At 40.5% G+C, this 20,074-nt stretch overlaps 1 protein-coding gene across 2 annotated transcripts in view; it reads right to left on the bottom strand.

The window, feature by feature from the left end:
• znf385b (zinc finger protein 385B) overlaps positions 1-20,074 on the bottom strand; it is a 45,285-nt gene that overhangs the window by 17,419 nt on the left and 7,792 nt on the right. The window contains exons 1-4 of one of the 2 annotated variants that reach the window (XM_034109360.1): positions 11,784-11,853; positions 11,157-11,294; positions 10,738-10,878; positions 10,106-10,210 (exon numbers count right to left, since the gene is read on the bottom strand). In XM_034109360.1, coding sequence (XP_033965251.1) covers positions 10,106-10,210; positions 10,738-10,878; positions 11,157-11,292 — 382 coding nt within the window. In that variant the 5' untranslated portion in view covers positions 11,293-11,294; positions 11,784-11,853. Of the gene's footprint in view, positions 1-10,105; positions 10,211-10,737; positions 10,879-11,156; positions 11,295-11,783; positions 11,854-20,074 lie in introns of those variants that run through there. The other variant, XM_034109359.2, reaches the window with a different exon arrangement.

Here is a 20,074-nt window from a genome sequence, read left to right on the forward strand (position 1 = left end):
CTGGAGATAAAGCCTGGGAGAACGCTGGGTATTAATACACCAGTGATCCTACTGGGAGGAGGACCCGTCTTCCTACCTTCATCTGCATCTTAAACATTTCTTATCCACAGAGAGGCAGAGCGACATAGACTCAGAGTGAGGTTCTGCTGACGGCAGCATTAGACATCACACTGCATTATTATTATGCAGAGAAACACACACATTAGCATAACAAGCCTGTATGTGTGCGCGTGTTGAAGTAGGTCACGTTCAGATCCTTCATCATCCGAAAACACACACACACACACACACACACACACACACACACACACACACACACACACACACGAACACACACAGATCAGTCAAGAATATGAATGCAGACATGAAAGCTCCAGTGGAGAGAAAACAGTGCAATCCTCTCATTAGAACTAAACTAGCATTTGATATAAAAGTGTTAGCAAGAGCAAACAAACAAAACAAAACATTTGTAAATTCTAACTTTTCTCAAACTCAAAAACATGGCAGACCAGTGTAAAATACAACCGTAATGGAAGTGTCACTCATTGGTCCCATGAAACGGGTCTTAGGTGGTCTGGTGGATGTAGTTAAGCCTTTAAGTTCATATAAACGTTTTAAATGTAATAATCTAAAAGCTAAATGAAGACTGCAAACCAGTCCTAAATATCATTTGGTGCCATGTCCTGTACCAACTGTAACCACAACAGGCAAATGAGCTTTAAAATTGCACCTGAACAACCACAGAAACAACAAAACCTAGTATTATCTAATAAATTGTATTTTCATGATTTCTGTGACTTTATTTGGCTATTTGGCGTTTTTAGAGAAACACCGAAAAATGGTTTAAAGAAACAGCGGGGGGTGTAGCTCAAGTTTAATCTGCATAATTGACCATATGAAGGAACGTTTTCTGTGTATGAGACAAACAAACACACACACACACACACTCTGATAGGATGATGAGCAGCAGTGTGAGGGAAATCACAGCAGTCACGCAATGTATAATGAGAGGAATGTCAGACAGACCGTAGGCACACCAATCAGCCGACCAATCGCAGCCTTTGTTTTCTCCAAATCGAATTCACAGTTTCTTTCAGGAATCTTCCAGAAGATCTCTGTGTAAAAAGGATCCACAGTGTTCATATTGCTAATGAAATGATTGGAAACCACCTGATTTGTATTTTAAAATCTGTGGTCTTCATTTAAGAGTGAGCAAGTAAAGCAAGATAAGCTGCACAGTGTGTTTGTTGGAGAGGGAATATGAACAGCAAGCTGCACCTGTAGCAAAGTCGGCGTACTGAGAAAGAGAAGAGGACTGTTTGTGGAAACAGATGTTGGACGACAATGTTGGTCTCTGTAGGTCGTTACAGAAGTCAAATAAATTGGTCCAATGCCCTGAAATATGTGAATAAAAAGTTCCATTTAGAACAATTTAAAATGAAGAAACAACCATCATACTGTATGCTACTGAAACTATCTGCAATTTTTTTATTTCAAGTCTCATTATCTTTTATTATGCTATCATTTAATGAGCTTCCATCAACCTCCATCACATCTCTCATTTATTAATAGCTTAACTTTTATAAAATGAATATTAAAGTGTATAGAAATATATGGAATGACTGAGCACATTAATTGTAACAACACAACAAGTAGTAGATGGGCACTCAGAGAGCTCAGACCGCCACAGAGTCTTGCAAAGGATCTAAATATGACTTTCAGAACATTAATATAGCTACAAACAACATGCCTTTCAAAGATATAGTTGATTAATGAAAATGACGTTCTTTTTCCTCTGTGTGTGTTGTAATCTAAGTTCCTCTATTCTCTATGTGATTCCCACCATTTACTTCCCACTGGCTTCATGTCTTAGACAGTGATTCTCAAAAAAAGTTCAATAATGTACCCCTTTTTAAAAAAAAAAGCCAAGTACCCCCTGATCAGCGCAAAAACTATTTGTAAGGGGAAATAAGCCTATATAAAGAGGTACAGTACAGCGCTGCACCATCAGTGTCTGATTTATTAAAACAACAACCTTGTAACTGAGAAACACTTAAATGCTACATTTCAAATGTTTACAATCCATCACTAAATTCATGGCAAACCAATTTTAACATCAAGCAATAACACTAAGACGACATTAGTTACATTGAACTGATCTTTTTAATAAGTTGTTCTTACAATGAGAAACATGGGCTTGTGCTTCACTGAGGACCTTTATCATTCTGACAGGGAGGCAACTGCAGTTATTACACTTTGTGTTTTGAAATATGTGTAACTGTTAAAACCCACACTGCTCAAACTTCGTTACTTTTTTTTTCTTCTTTTCATTAACATAAAATAAATCTCACGTACCCCCTGCAGTACTCCAACGTACCCCTAGGGGTCCGCATACCCCCATTTGAGAACCACTGTCTTAGAAGCCCCATTTCGGCTAACAATCTCCATGTTTGTTTGTTACGTTGAAGGTGAGAGCCGAGTGCAGGTGATCCCAGCCCAGACTTTAAATGTTATATACAGTACCACAGTGAAAATAAATCTTTATCTTTTCTATTTTTGACTTTAGCTTGCTAGCAGACAAACCCGACAACATTACCTCCTTTGCAGAGGTTAAAAATGGCCGTAAAGGAAATCAGATATTTTGTTGAGAATTCCCATCGTAATGATTATGTTTAATGAGATGAACAGCTCTTTTTGTTTCATTTCATTACATTTATTTAATTTAATCGTTTATTTGAACCGGGACAATACACATTAATGAACATTTTAAACAAAATAATGCTTTCAAATGTAAATGAGCCGGATTTTTAGCACACACACACACACACACACACACACACACACACACACACCCCACATCATCAACAAGGAGACAGTTGTCTCACCTCCTCCTTTTCCTCGTCCTCCCTCTTCTCACTACCATCAGCCCCCCCAATTACAACAAGCAGAAGAAAGAAAACCAAAACCAAACAGCAGAGAATCGCTAACTGACAGTGTGTGTGTGTGTGTGTGTGTGTGTGTGTGTGTGTGTGTGTGTGTGTGTGTGTGTGTGTGTGTGTGTGTGTGTGCGTGCGTGCGTGCGTGCGTGCGTGCGTGCGTGCGTGCGTGCGTGCGTGCGTGTGTGTGTGTGTGTGTGTGTGTGTGTGCAGGAGCCAGGAGGACACTTGTGTGGATAGTGGAGGGCGTCTGACACACAGCGAGGACGAGACAGAGTGTACAGTGTATTTGAATCACTGAGGTGATGAGTGAGCAATGTGACAGCCTCTCTGTCTCAATGGAAATCCCTCGTTCCCTGTGTCTCTATCTCTGTGTTGCTCACACACTCTTAGCCACTTCGTTGCATCATGATTATAAAAAAGTAGGAGCGAAGGATATAGCTATTAGTTATGTAATTCTCAAAAACATATTACGGAAGGAAAATAGATAAGAATTACATTTTTTTTAAATCACAAATAAACTGCAGAGTAATGAACCAACAAATGATGTAATAAGTTCAACCAAGCGGAACACAAGGATGGAGGACTAACTGAGTTTAAAAAGAGACATCAACAAAGTCAGAGGAGTGAACTGCCAAATACTGATTTGAAAAGCATGAACACAAAACAACAAATAAACAGGACTGGAAGAACCAACCCACAGTCATCATATACTAGTCCTTCTTGTTGTCTTCCATAGCTTCCAGACCACTACAGGATTACCAGTCTAGTAGTTGTACACTAGTCCATTACAAACACAAGCAGTCCAATAATTTTACGTTTTATACTATACAATAATAATAATAATAATAATAATAATAATAATAATAATAATAATAATAATAATAATAATAATGGGTTCCATTTATAAAGCACTTCATATTTGAATTCAAATCCCGAAGTGCTACAAGTAGTGAGCATGAACAGTATAAATAAACATTACACAACACGGTAGAATTAATAAAAAAGCAATACAAATAAATAAAAAAATAAATAAAAGGGTGATAAAAAGGTCTAGGCAAAGGCTCTTTTGAAGAGATGGGTTTTGAGGCCTTTTTTAAAAGCCTCCACGGTCTGTGGTGCTCTCATTTGGTCGGGGAGAGCATTCCACAGGCTGGGAGCAGCCGAGCAGAAGGCCCGGTCTCCCATAGTACGGAGCTTAGTCCTGGGGGGTTTGAGGAAATTGGAGTTGCTGGAACGGGTGGTCCGCAAGGAGGTATGGGGGGTGAGGAGTTCCTTGAGGTAGGGAGGGGCAGTTCCATGGACACACTGGTGGGTGAGGACGATGACAAGTGGTGAGATACTGTCAATACCATTACCAGACACTGACTTGTCCTAACAGTTCTCTAGATAACCTTGACTATTCTTGTCCCCAATCCCCAACACCAATCCCTTTGCTGGTTCCACTAGATACGTTTTCTACAAGACCTTGAGGGCTCCTACTACAAATCACTAACAGTCCAATCATTCAGTCAATCTTATCGTCTTCTACTATGTCTAGTCCTTTTTGTTAACACTTCAAAAGACCTCTCAGTCCTATACGCTATTTCTGTTGCTGTTCAATTGTTTCCACTTAACCTTGAATAGTCCCTCAATTGTCTTTCTAGACTTGACCTCTACCAGTCCTCTACTACTTGTGCAATCCCTACCACTTTTTTTTATCTCATAGGTACATTGATCTAACAAGTTGCTAGTGGTAACATATGTGGGTCATGTGAGTGCAGCATCACAGGTTCAAATCTGGTCATATACCCGCCTCTCCCCCCCCCCTCTCTGACTTTTGGTACTGGTTTTCCGCACTATGAGTGTGGATCTGTCATCAGGGTCTATTCGTACACAGCTGAATACATCAATTCAAAACCAGACGTCAACACCTGCTCCGTCTCTGCATCTCTGACACACACACTAGGTAACAATAGGTGTCTATTAATAACGTCTATTTCTCATTATGTATGAGGTATCTGCAGGACAACATTCTGACCTTTATTAGCCCGGGAGAGCTAATTAGAGCTAGCCTACACGCCTACACACACACACACACACACACACACACACACACACACACACACACACACACGAAAAGCAAAGAAGGGAAAAGGTGAGCTGATTTTGACTTTTCCACTGTACCAAGAAAACATCCAAATTCACGAAGGTCTCGTTAAAAAATATGTTTACTTTGTAAAAGTATGACACTTGCAGCATCCTCACAAAAATTCAACATAAATCATATTCTTATCCATATTCATTCATTCATATATACTGCAGTACCCCACAGCACTCTAGAAAGTCAAAGCACAACTCTGCCCACAGAAAACTAAGAGAAAGAGTATCTTTAAAAATGTATAAATGTTATTAGTCTCATGTGAGATAATCTATTTGTCTCTACTGGTGTGAATCATGAGAATCCAATTGTTCAGTTAGTGGCCCAGTGTATTTGGGTGTGTGTTTGAGTGTGTGTATGAGTATTTGGGTGTGTGTGTGGGTAGGAATGTGAAGGATGCCTCCTAGTGGTCACTAACTGCCTGAAGTAAGGGTCCTGTCAGCTTCTCAGTCTTGGAGGGCCACAGTTTTATAATGCATTTCATTTTTGGTTCTCCCTCTGCCTGAATTTTTGTCATTTCCTATTTTGCATTTTTTTTACATTACATTTTTTTTTTACTCAGGGTTTTAACTTTTCGACATAATATGTTTGGTTGTGTTAGGAATGAAATATGTTAACTCGAGCACTTTAAGTACAATTTGGAAATACATCACTTGAGTTTTCCTTTGTATGCTTCTTTATAAGTAGGCAGCTGTGGCTAAGTGGATAGAGTGCTGGACTTCGAATCAGGGGTTAGCAAGTTCGAATCCCACTGCAGACAGCATGTCGTTGTGTCCCTGGGCAAGACACTTCACCACAAATTGCTCCTGTGGGGATTGTCCACAGTACTAAATGTATGGAAGTCGCTTTGGATAAAAGCGTCTAACAAATTACAAGTAAAAAAATAAGTCTACTCCTTTTCTGCAACCAGCAGATGGTGGAACTAAACTTGAAATAAACTTGTTGTATCTTGTCTTTTTCTGGTTTGTGGCCTCATCTTTGAATGTGCTGTGTTTTATCTAATACATGTTTTTGGAAGTGTGTTTATCTTGCTGCATACTGTAGATGCTGTGCACCTACACACATACTGTGGGCAGAAGCACTCCAACACATTTAAGAGAGAGATATTGGACTTGTTACTTCATTGTACATTTTTCTACATTTAGCTGAACGCTATTAAAACTTTATATATGGAGATTTAACACACAAAACACATAATACATTTGGAAAGTGTTATACAGTAGATGAAACTACACATCATAAAGTAGTTAAAATTAGCAACACAGTCACCAAATTAAAAAAATTAAAAAAATTCCGCTTGGACTTAATGCACTATTATTAACCCAGAAATATATAACAGTACAATGACAGGAGTATTTTATCCATTGAACAGTTTTTTTCAGTTCTATTCGTTTATGTAACATTTAAATGATTGGAAGAGAAGAAGAAAAGCAACTTGGCTTCACACCATAATCCATGTTAATAAACTGACTGCATCAGTTGTGGGGCAAAAAAGTATTTAGTCAGCCACCAATTGTGCAAGTTCTCCCACTTAAAAAGATGAGAGGCCTGTAATTTTCATCCTAGGTATACCTCAACTATGAGAGACAAAATGAGAAGGAAAAAAATCCAGATAATCACATTGTCTGATTTTTAAAGAATTTATTTGCAAATTATGGTGGAAAATAAGTATTTGGTCAATAACTAAAGTTCATCTCAATACTTTGTTATATACCCTTTGTTGGCAATGACAGAGGTCAAACGTTTTCTGTAAGTCTTCACAAGGTTTTCACACACTGTTGCTGGTATTTTGGCCCATTCCTCCATGCAGATCTCCTCTAGAGCAGTGATGTTTTGGGGCTGTCGCTGGGCAACACGGACTTTAAACTCCCTCCAAAGATTTTCTATGGGGTTGAGATCTGGAGACTGGCTAGGCCACTCCAGGACCTTGAAATGCTTCTTACGAAGCCACTCCTTCGTTGCCCGGGCGGTGTGTTTGGGATCATTGTCATGCTGAAAGACCCAGCCACGTTTCATCTTCAATGCCCTTGCTGATGGAAGGAGGTTGTCACTCAAAATCTCACGATACATGGCCCCATTCATTCTTTCCTTTACACGGATCAGTCGTCCTGGTCCCTTTGCAGAAAGACAGCCCCAAAGCATGATGTTTCCACCCCCATGTTTCCCAGTAGGTATGGTGTTCTTTGGATGCAACTCAGCATTCTTTCTCCTCCAAACACGTCTAGTTGAGTTTTTACCAAAAAGTTCTATTTTGGTTTCATCTGACCATATGACACTCTCCCAATCCTCTTCTGGATCATCTAAATGCTCTCTAGCAAACTTCAGACGGGCCTGGACATGTACTGGCTTAAGCAGGGGGACACGTCTGGCACTGCAGGATTTGAGTCCCTGGCGGCGTAGTGTGTTACTGATGGTAGCCTTTGTTACTTTGGTCCCAGCTCTCTGCAGGTCATTGACTAGGTCCCCCGTGTGGTTCTGGGATTTTTTCTCACCGTTCTTGTGATCATTTTGACCCCACGGGTGAGATCTTGCGTGGAGCCCCAGATCGAGGGAGATTATCAGTAGTCTTGTATGTCTTCCATTTTCTAATAATTGCTCCCACAGTTGATTTCTTCACACCAAGCTGCTTACCTATTGCAGATTCAGTCTTCCCAGCCTGGTGCAGGTCTACAATTTTGTTTCTGGTGTCCTTTGACAGCTCTTTGATCTTGTTTGAGGTTGTGGACAGGTGTCTTTTATACTGATAACGAGTTCAAACAGGTGCCATTAATACAGTTAACAAGTGGAGGACAGAGGAGGCTCTTAAAGAAGAAGTTACAGGTCTGTGAGAGCCAGAAATCTTGTTTGTTTGTAGGTGACCAAATACTTATTTTACTGAGAAATTTACCAATTAATTCATTAAAAATCCTACAATGTGATTTCCTGGATTCTTTCCCCCCATTCTGTCTCTCATAGTTGAAGTGTACATAGGATGAACATTACAGGCCTCTCTCATCTTTTTAAGTGGGAGAACTTGCACAATTGGTGGCTGACTAAATACTTTTTTGCCCCACTGTATATGAACATCATTGGTTGAGGAACTCACAGCTCTTGTCAACCATAACACTACTTAAGTGTCGGCTGTGATGTCATCTGACCTGACTGCTGATAGGCTGTTTAACCAGCCAGGTCACTGTCACACACACGCTCAGACACACACGCGATCTCCCACACAAACACACACGCACGCTCACACACGCAAACATCCAGGCCAAAGAGCTCTTTATGGTCGAGCAAGCATCACGTAATGGACGAAGAGGGAGAGAGAGAAAGACATGACCATTCAGGCTAAGTGGCGTGTGAGTGCGTGTGTCCAGTGGAGAGAGATTTAATCTTTAATCAGTGTTATTGAAGCCTGTACACTGATATGGACACTTGGTATGTAATTACAGCTGCTTCTGTGAGATTGTCTTTCATCATCCTCCCATGTACTGTAATTAGGTGTGTGTGTGTGTGTGTGTGTGTGTGTGTGTGTGTGTGTGTGTGTGTGTGTGTGTGTGTGTGTGTGTGTGTGTGTGTGTGTGTGCGTGCGTGCGTGCGTGCGTGCGTGCGTGCGTGCGTGCGTGCGTGCGTGCGTGCGTGCGTGTGTGTGTGTGTGTGTGTGTTAGCATTGTGTTTATTATCAAATAAAGTGAGAAAACTGGAACACTGTATTATGAGGTGATTATCATACAGATGTTTTCCCAGCAGACTTTATTGGGGACAGACACATTAAGAGACAAACAGCAACAATGTAATGATAATCATTCTTCCTCTTCTGAATGTCTGTGTGTTTTCTGAGCAGTGCTCTGTCCCAGTTTAATGACCCCCTGCTGTCTGCTCCACTTTAACTCCTCTGCATCTCACAGCACACTCTCTCTCTGTTGACCAGCAGCCTGACTTTAAAAACTGGGTCTGAATTACTAAGGACGCTCTGAAACTGTTCCAGTCACAGCTGATCAAGGAACCAAAGAGGGTGAAGCGAGTCAGCCATAATTTCAGCAGCAGAGGGCGATATAAGCACTGCAATGATAACACCATGAAAAAATAAAAATAAATATATAAAATGTCATTAAACGGCGCAGTTAAACTTGATGTCAGAGCTACTACAATAGGACACACACATAAAACTGCACCATGGCGGAATAAATAAGAAGGTTAACTATATTTATGTTAAAGAAATCATTTGACATTCTGGGATAAACGCCCACTTGCTTGTCCAGATTTAGAGAAGAATAACGTTACCACTCATACGTCTGTGCATTCAATAGGAAGCTACAAAACCAGGAGCCAGTTTGACATCAAAGTAGTTGTGGATTAAGACCAAAAGCAGAGAAACATCGCTCTTACAGACTGGAAGCAGGAGGAAATCGCTTCTGACTCTGTCCAAAGTTAATAAAATCCTCCTATAAGGACCTCTTAAGCGCCCGTAATATCACTTAATCTCATGTTTGGTTTGTGAAAACATGACAAATACAAACTTCTTTCTTCATTTCTTCATTTCTTGGCTGGAAGCAGTGAATCAGATCAAGTGTCAACTGAGAAATAAACACTCACGTTAATGATACAAATACCTCCTTGTATCATCCTTATCATTGTTAGTGATCAGTCCATTTCCTGCTTCCATGGATAGTTGACTGTAGCCATTAAGAGGCTGAGTATTAAGCTGCAGTGATGATCTGAGTTAAGTCAGGGTCGGTTTATACTCTCAGGGGTCAATCTGACACACTCACTGTTTCCTCTCCCAGATGGTGGATGATGGATGAGCCAAAGTCACTCTCGCTCAGCAGACAGACATTCAGATGTCACACATGGATGAACTGTTTAGCACTTAATGTTCCTCTTGTTAATGTGACAACTTAATATATTTCTGTAAAATTGTTTTGACTACTGCTCTTGTGCAGAATTTACATAGTCTTTGTGGTGTGTTCAAGTGCAACTTCTAATGTTTGACAAATCAGTAATTGTCATTGCAGTACATCAGGAGAAGTAGAAGCAGTGGTTGTCCTACCTGCATTAGTGCTGGGTGCAGCGCTGAGGCGTGGGGTCGGAGTGAGTCCTGTAGGCTGGGAGCTCAGTCCTGTGGCCTGGAGGAGGGACCCAGACAGAGACCCTGCTGAATCAAAGACATCAACACCCATTAGATCAAACTAAATGTTGTGTTATACCTGATGTAACATCGCTAGCCCTGTGCCTCGCAAAGAAAGAAGGTCAAATAAATCCAGGATTTCTCTTATTTTCCTCTTGCTGATTGAAACAGCATGGTCATTAACCGCTCACCTTCTGAGCAGGGACACACACTCCTGCAGGTCACATTGGGAACAACATAACATACAGCATTATGGAATTGATTTGCCTTTGTCTCTAACTCTTCAAATCAGCCGTATCTATGTATGCTCTTTGTTGCAAGAATATAGGTATTGTTCTGTGTTAAGAGTGAGTGAGGTATAGTGCAGCTCAGGCTTTGTGTTAACCAAATCATTTTACAATCAGAAACGGTTGAAGTTAAGCAGAAGCAAAAGGGTTGATCTTGTTTCTCACATTTGGCAGTAGCAGTCACTCTTTATTATAATAATATTATTGTCTCATAAGCTGATTGTACAAAACAACTAATCCAAATCAACAGTAGAGTTGGTAGTGTACCTGCTGCCTGTTGACCTGTCTCTCTTGCCTCGAACTGTCTCATTCTCCGGAGGTGAGACCTGCCATTGTAGTGCAGCTGGGCCTGAGCAGAGGTCAGCTGCAGGTTGCACACCTCACACAGCGAGAAGGTCCCGCCCTGACCTAGGAGAAGAAACAACAATAATATGTTGGATTAAAGGAGCAAAGTAACAAGTATGATTCAGACTTTGGGAGGAAACCACAAGGGCAAGTCAGACTGTAGCAGAACACAAGGATGAGTCACAGACTATAGGATAAACATACTGTAGAGAACTAGACTGTAAGAGAAAACAACTAGGATTACTCAGACTCTAGGAGAAAATGACACTTATAAGTTAGACAGAAGGAGAAAAATACAAGGATTCATTGGAATGACATGGATGAAGGTGGATGTCAATTACCTGGAGATGAAGTCTGCTGGACGGAGAGACTGATGGTTGTAGATGTTGGAGGGTCCATCAGCTCTTGACACATCCCTCCAAAAGCAAATAGCTGCCTCCTCTCAAGTAGATGAGAGGAGCTGAGAGTAGTCTTCATCCCTGAGGAAGAAGAGAAAGAGAAATATATATTACCATCACTGATGTACCTTAGGTTTTATTTATAGCTGATATAAAAACAGGTTTGCAAGGCTAAAGTACATCTGAGGTTATTGTGATTAATTTGTTGACACAACAACAGTACCATTGACGCTAAAGAGCTTCCTGAGGAAATAATGGAGCACTTCAGATGCAGTTCTATGGACTAACCACTTCCCCATATGACCCACTGACACACTTTATAACCCTTGCCCCTTGTTGAAATGTTGAACCATTAAGTCAACATTAGTGACTTTGACCCCCAGCCAACCCAGCGTTAGTTGGCTGGTCATGCAAGATTTGGCAATGAGATGAAATGTTTGCAAAGCATCCAAATCAAACAGACAGTCAAATCGAACAAAATTAGACTATGCAGTTGGCTGTTTCTTGACTTAATCCAATAAGTGGTATTGAAAAAACGTATTTTCAATTAAAGATTCCTTAGCCAATTACATATCTTTCCGACGGTGGTCCCCCATTTCACAAGAGAACTCGTCACCAATGAGCAGGAGTGAGGCCTGAATGGCAGCGGATGAGTGTGAAGCCTCGACGCTCACAGGGAGTGATGAAGTAATGAGTAAGAGGAGAGAGGAAGGATGACGTGTGTGTGTGTGTGTGTGTGTGTGTGTGTGTGTGTGTGTGTGTGTGTGTGTGTGTGTGTGTGTGTGTGTGTGTGTGTGTGTGTGTGTGTGTGTGGGTGTGTGTGTGTGTGTGTGTGTGTGTGTGTGTGTGTGTGTGTGTGTGTGTGTGTGTGTGTGTGTGTGTGTGTGTGTGTGTGTGTGTGTGTGTGTGTGTGTGTGTGTGTGTGTGTGTGTGTGTGTGTGTGTGTGTGTGTGTGTGTGTGTGTGTGTGTGTGTGGGGGGGGGGGGGGTCAGTCCATGACTGTGTCCATCTGTTGTCCTGCCGGCTCTGCCAAGTCACATGACCTCTGACAGGAGACAGAAACACCCCCTCAGTTTTTTCATATTCAGTGATACCTATATCACCACTGTTTTTAAATTCTCATCAGGATTTGGATCAGATCTGGATCAACTCATTAAGGCTGTAATGGCACACCATTGGCTAATGCCACAGAAGAAATGGCTAGCTAACGATAATGTGTATTTCATAGTATGGTGGTGCAACAGCTGCTGTTGCCCATAAGGTCTGCATTGGAGAGGAAATCCATGTCTCTTGGGTCCACATCAACACCCCAGTGAAACCAGCCATGTTCATTGGACAACACCAAACCCTCTAAGGCAAATATATGTTTTTGGTCTATATGGATAAAACTGACTTGAACTGACTTGACATTTAGCCTATGGGAAGCCACTACTGTTGTTCCACGACATGAATTGAGAACTGCACAGCAGCTACGGTGTTTTGTTCCTGATTGCAGTGACAAAGTGATCTGAATATGCCAGAAAGCTACGAGTCATCTTCATAGAGTTGTAAAGTGGGAGCAGATATTTCATATCCTCTTTTTCCTAAACAAGGTTACATGACTGGCAGCTTGAATCGGCTTTAAGCTCTCTTAGTGGAATCAGCAGTGTAAAGGATTAACAACTGTGTTGGAAATATCTGGTTATTTAAAAAAAAAAAAGGTTAAAGATACAAGTTTCTGTTCATAAAAAACTTGAAATAAGAAGTTAACTCTTCGACTCCCAAGGTGCAATTTGGCACAAAATATCCGATCACAGCATGGTTTAGTTATCCAGGAGACTCCGCTGCTCTCTTTCACTCGCTCTCTCTCCCCAGCTGGTTGTTAGTAGTCGACTTTATGTTCTGCAGACAGCTGGTTAATCTGCCACTGTGATGAATTAGCTACAAAATGCACACACACACACAAACACACACACACACACACACACACACACACACACACACACACACACACACACACACACACACGTACAGAGCCAGCTGATGCTGACATCAGCTTTAGTGAGGGAAGGATTAAATATATCTGCTCTATTGAGCTGGGAATTACTCCCTACACACACACTCACACACAGGTAAATACACACACACACACACACACACACACACACACACACACACACACACACACACACACTCACAAAGTAAGACGCAGGAAAAGAAAAAGCAAGTCAGGGAACTGAACATTCAGCATTACAATGAAATGAAACATGTGTATTTACCTTTTCTCTAGTGCTATGTGTTTGAGTCTAATCCAGGCTGACCAGGCAGTCAGTAATCAGAGCGGCCAGCTGTGGGTTATAATCCCCACTCAGCAGTCAAGCAACAATGTGATGATCTGATTGTAGAGGAAATGTAGAAATATTTTCTTCCGCGTCAGTGCTATAACAACCTGAATTTCTTCATCTTTTACCTTTTCAGACTTCGAAGAGGCTTTGAAAGAGTCTCATCTCCACGTCCCAAATATCAATACAAGGCGAAATATAGTGGTATCATATATACTGTAGTGATATCGTATATTCACTGTGTTTGTGGATCTTTCTGAGGCTTGTTGACAGCTGTATTTTCACTCAAGACTTCAATCTGTTCTTAAACCATGATTGAGGAACACTTTGTATGAAGAGCGAGCGCTTCTATAACCAACACTAACCCTAATCTTCTAATCATATAACTCTAACTGGACAGTAAAAGTGAATGTATTTCAAATAAACATTGAACTCTTTTAATGTTCTAACAGCTACTGTACATGTAAATAAGATGCATCCTACACCCAATGTCACACCAGATAAAACAATAATGTAAGGTGTATTTTTCACTTGCTTTTTTAACTATTTTACCTAAAAGGAGGTAAAGTGATTTCATAAACAGAGCACTTAAAGAAATATCTAAAAAGGGGCTGTTCCACTCCCTATGACAAACTTCCATTAATACTATTTGACTGTTGTCGAGTGAAGACCTTTTATATCCCAAATGTGTGTCAGCTTTACAGACACTCACAGGACAACTGCAGTGTGTGTTATTGTTCAGTGGGGTATGAGAGCTTTTAGAAGCCATTGTTCCGGTCGGGAAAATAGGCTGTTTCCATTTCCCATTCAAGTTATTTGACTGTGTGGGAAATCACTAGACACGAAGATTCAAGTTTTACACCATCAGATATATGTTATATAATCTTATATTTTCTTATTCTAAATGTCAGCCAGAGCACCAACGAGGGGCTCAGCCGATTGGTGTAAAAGAGATAGAGATGTTGAGCAGGACACTAATGTATGTCCCTGTTCCCTGAAAGAGACTGTACAACACACACACACACACACACACACACACACACACACACACACACACACACACACACACACACACACACACACACACACACACACACACAGCAACCTGAGGGTATGACAGGACAAAGAAACTAATGGAGATGTGAAAAGACACAGAGAGTTCTTAGAGTGGCTGTCTCTCACCCTGAGGCCAGTGGCTAGTAATAACAGTGGTCAAAGACACACACTAACGCACACACACACACACACACACACACACACACACACACACACACACACACACACACACACACACACATACACACACACACAAGTAAAGGGAACAATGGCCGGCAGCAGCAGAGATGCTGTAGCAGACTACTAGATACAGTTTGATGTTTGTATATTTGTCCCTGCAGGAATCAGAGATCCTACAATCTGAACAAACTGGTGAAAAGGATAAGTCACACAAATCCAGGTCAAATAAAATCAATGATATAAATGCATTATTATCTGACCAGCTCTTTGTTGCTTTTGAAGTGGTCCACTCAGGCAGATAATAATAATAATAATAATAATAATAATAATAATACATTTATTTTGGGGGGCGCCTTTCAAAACACCCAAGGACACCTTACAAGGTTACAGATTTACAATTTACATTTACAATTTTACCTTACAAATTAAAACAGTCGATTTAGTGAAGTATCAGCCGGGGTAAGACAAGACAAACAACAGGAAATTGACTACAAAAGGACACAAAAGGACACGGGGTACAGATTATAGAGAAAATGCCAGTTTGAACAGGTGGGTTTTGAGTTGGGTTTTGAATGAGATCTTCCTCTCCGGCTGTCCATGACCTCCAACAGGCTCCACAAGTCCAACAAACCATTTCATTTCCTTTCTAACCTCAAAGTGGAGCAGCTCTGACCTGAAACCACAAACTTAATACTGGATTTATGAAGCTCGTTGAGAGGAGGGACCATGCATGTAGAGAATAGCTGACAGGCTGAATTCAGGGCAAAAAAAAATTCAGGGCAAAAAACTTCTACATAGTTTTATTTTTCCCGGCTTGCTCTTCCATCAACAATTCACCCATTTCTTAAAAAACAAAACTGCTTTAAGGTTGTTCTAACCAAAATCTGGGTCAACTGCACAAAAGCTATGATATATTGATGTTTTGTCTTGTGCCTGGGGAATATTGCTTTACAGGCACCAAAGCAGATAAACTTCCATATTAATGTATTCTTCTCATTTGTGATACGTGGATGGTCTGCACGTATGGCCGCCCTGAGAGATCAACACATTGCAGCAAAACTCAATCAGATGAGGAAAACAGTGTCAGCAATTTGAATGCACAATACAGCATAACAAATACAAATATATGAAGGAAAAACAACTGAGTTCCAAAAACAAAAAAAAGGTTTTACACTGAAATCTGATAAAACACAAGTCTGCCAAGCTTTTTGCTCCATACACAGACATTGGGATGGCGACAGCTGAAAAACAAATGACATTTTCTCGCATCACAAACAAACTAAAGGAATTTGATCCATTAAGTCCAATATAAGTCCTGTATAAGTTTCTTCATGCCATGTATGTGTGAAGCAACATAGGAAGTCATTCGCATTGGCCAGAGCAATCCCTTTTACATGCATGGAAGAAATAAAGCTTTTAGTATCTAATTTGGTCCCATGTTGCTATAGCAGTGAACAATAGTCAACTTCAGCGCATTTACATACACAGTAACACAACGACCAGTGTGAGATCACATTCAGATCATAGTGAAGACCTGCATGAGGCTGAAACCTGAAGACACTTAAGGTGCTTCTCATTCAGCTAAGTGTGCTTCCTCCCTCCTCCAGACACCAGCCACCTCCAGTTACTGCCTCATCGAGAATGTTTCAAAACCTTAAACCCGTCTCAGACTGAGGAACCACAGATATATTCGATTACGTTTCTACCAGATGGCCTGAACACTTTTTGTAGTTAGGGATTGGCCAACAAAACGGTCTACTCGAGAAACAAGATTAGCTGTTGTTATGTTGATTGTACTGCATCATTGCACACATTATGCTTGTTAATTCATCCAATAAAAACAATTACGTGTGTGTTAAAACTGAATCTTCAATCTCTGTATTCTTTTCACACTTTCACAAACAAAAACAAATGTTATTTAGGGAATGTAAAGCTGTTGTATTGCATCCGCATGCGCTGTGTTGTTAGTTAATAAACACATTATTATTGTTTGCACTGGGTTACATGAGTCATTATTTAAGTATTTAAGTTGGATTTGTTATTTCACATGATTTCTTTTATTTTGAGCTATAGTATTATTTCTTTATGTCTCAGCTCAGAAGCATGCATTTAATGAGGTTATTGTTGTTTTGTTTGTCGATATTTTACTGTTTACTTTGGTATATGGTTTTTAAGATGCTTTATAATCTGTTGTTTATGCAACAGGGTCTTTATGTTTTCTTGTTTATTTTGTGTTTGGTTTTCAAGGTGGATTTGGCAATTACATTAAATGCAAGTTTTTGTTTATTTGTCGTCTCCTCTGAATTAAGTTGAATGAAAAAGCGCTGAGTCAGAGTCAGACAGGTGGAGCGACAGTCCAGCTTCCTGTCTGTCTGTATTCTGGTTGTCATGGAAGCGTTGAGTGGTAACACCAAAACTGGTGACGTCATGATGTAGTTGAACCACTGGGAAAGTTGACTTGCACAGTCTGTTCTCGGTCCACATTCTCACTTTTTGTCCAGGTGGTTTCTAGAACTCTGTCCAACATTTAAAAAAAGTGAAAGTAAAACAAACATCTTAAACGTTTAAGATGTTCGTCAGCTGCTCGGTCTGAGCAGCTGACAAGCTGGTGTTCATCAGCTGCTCGGTCAAGTCAACAGAGGTTGGACTACCTACTCTCAGCAGTCATAATCCTTAAAATATTCATAATAATCCATTCAGTTCATTCACAATAAATAACTTCCTCTATGTTTTCATTTTTGATTTCCAATATCAATGCTGTTCTCATGTGGTTAAACATGGGAAAGATTTAGTTTGGAGTTTAAAACAAACAGGAAAGCACTGATCGTTCATAAGCCCTGGCCTATACCATGAGTAAAATACCAAAACTGACACTGTAAAAAAACCTATTACCATTTCAGTGTTATGGAGATCCCAAAATAGAAGAATTAGATTGAAATCACTGCCTAGTATATCATTAAAACTTCAAGGGCATTGTCATTATAGCGCAGATCACATTGAGAATGATGAAACTTATAACCCTATTTACTACACCTGGGAGAGTACATTTGATTTAATTCACTGAATTACAACATTTATGATATAGTTTATAGAGACAGGTAGTCTTATTTTGTCATATTAACGGTTTACTATTTGAGAGGGTGAAAAAGATTCTATTTCTGTCAACGCACTATTCAATGCAGGCCATTCATTGTGATCATTGCTTATTATCAGTGTGTTGCCCTCAGTGAACAGAAACACTTTGACAGACTCAGGGATTTAAACACTCACACAAGTCCCGTAGTGTGCTTGTGGTTTGTGAGACCCTAATCCGCTCATGTATACAGCTGACATCATGTTTTATGGTTTACATACCGCACCAGGGATTATAATCACACACACACTCACTCACTCACTCACTCACTCACTCACTCACTCACTCACTCACTCACTCACTCACTCACTCACTCACTCACTCACTCACTCACTCACTCACTCACTCACTCACTCACTCACTCACTCACTCACTCACTCACTCACTCACTCACTCACTCACTCACTCACACACACACACACACACACACACACACACACACACACACACACACACACACACACACACACACACACACACACACACACACACCACACACACACACACACACACACACACACACACACACACACACACACACACACACACTCAGTGAGGTTATTCTGTTAGTCCAACCTTCACTTCAGGACAGTGTGACTTCTGTTCCTTCTTTAAATAGCTGCTCTGCTCCTTTAGGACCTGACACTACCATTCAAGGAGAAACTCTTTAGCTTTCACATTGAAATCCAGGACTGAAATGTGTCTGCTGACTCCTGACAAACCGCTCAGATAATGAAACATCTCACTGACGACTTCCATTGAACTCAACGACAAAAACATACAACTGTTTTGTTCAGTTTCTCCAGGGTCACAGAAAAGATGGAAACCTCCTCTCACTACCGTTTTCCAACAGAATCTGCACGATGATGATGACAGCAGATACATCTGCTTGAGATAGGCATCAGACTTCTCTTCACAAGTAAACCTGTCTGCCTTTCAGTTTGCTTTTCTCGTGTGTCATGTCATTAGCGTACTATAAAGTGGGGTTAATAATACAGTGACAATGTTACAAGGGTCACTTTTCGTTATATTTTACATAGTCAGAAACTCAAACTTTCAAACCAGAGTTGGTGATTGTTGGAAGAATGAGAAGAAAACAAAGATGCTTTTGATGATTTTCATTTTGTCTTTGTCAAGTTTTAATGAAGTGGGTTTTATGATCGAGTGCAATACAATTAAAATGATTCTTTTAATGGAGTAAAGAAGCTACAGGTAGAGCATATATTAATCTGTGTTTTGAATGTAAATCAATTATAATAATCTTTCAAAATTCCTGTTGATTTAATTTAATTTAGTGTAAATCATTTGGGATTTAAAAAAAACATTTGTAACTGATTCTGTTTCCTGCCTGAACAGGAAGCTTAAGGGCCACAGAGATAACCAGATGTTACTCTGTTACAGACTGTCAGGGATTAATACACACACACACACACACACACACACACACACACACACACACACACACACACACACCACTGCATGTAGGTTACCCAGCCGGCCGTTCAAGATTTGGTTGGACATGATTGGTCGAACAAGAAGGGGATTGTGGGATTGGGATTATAATCCACAAATAATGTGTGTGTGTGTGTGTGTGTGTGTGTGTGTGTGTGTGTGTGTGTGTGTGTGTGTGTGTGTGTGTGTGTGTGTGTGTGTGTGTGTGTGTGTGTGTGTGTGTGTGTGTGTGTGTGTGTGTGTGTGTGTGTGTGTGTGTGTGTGTGTGTGTGTGTGTGTGTGTGTGTGTGTGTGTGTGTGTGTGTGTGTGTGTGTGTGTGTGTGTGTGTGTGTGTGTGTGTGTGTGTGGCTCTGAGAAACTCTTGTGATCCGTCTTTGACATGAACAGTTAAAAGATGTTCTGGGGGAAGGGTGAACTAAACCTATTCTCGTTTGCAATTCATGAATGAACAACGTTATTGCACTGTGTAGGTGACGGATAATTCAATTCAATTATTGGTACTGCTGAAACCAATATTAGTCTTGTTTGCTTTTGGTGTGTCCTTAGCAGGTAAACACATTTGTTGCAGAGGTTTGACCACTTTTATGACTATCATGAAAGCCATTAATGTTAAGAGTATATTATTTATATCAAAAATAAACACTTATATCCGAACCGGAGTACTACAAAAGCACTGCACGACACCGGGAGCGAGTGCAGGGTTCACAGTAGAAGTTCA

Source organism: Pseudochaenichthys georgianus, chromosome 21, assembly GCF_902827115.2.
Source record: "Pseudochaenichthys georgianus chromosome 21, fPseGeo1.2, whole genome shotgun sequence".
Taxonomy (NCBI): Eukaryota; Metazoa; Chordata; class Actinopteri; order Perciformes; family Channichthyidae; genus Pseudochaenichthys; species Pseudochaenichthys georgianus.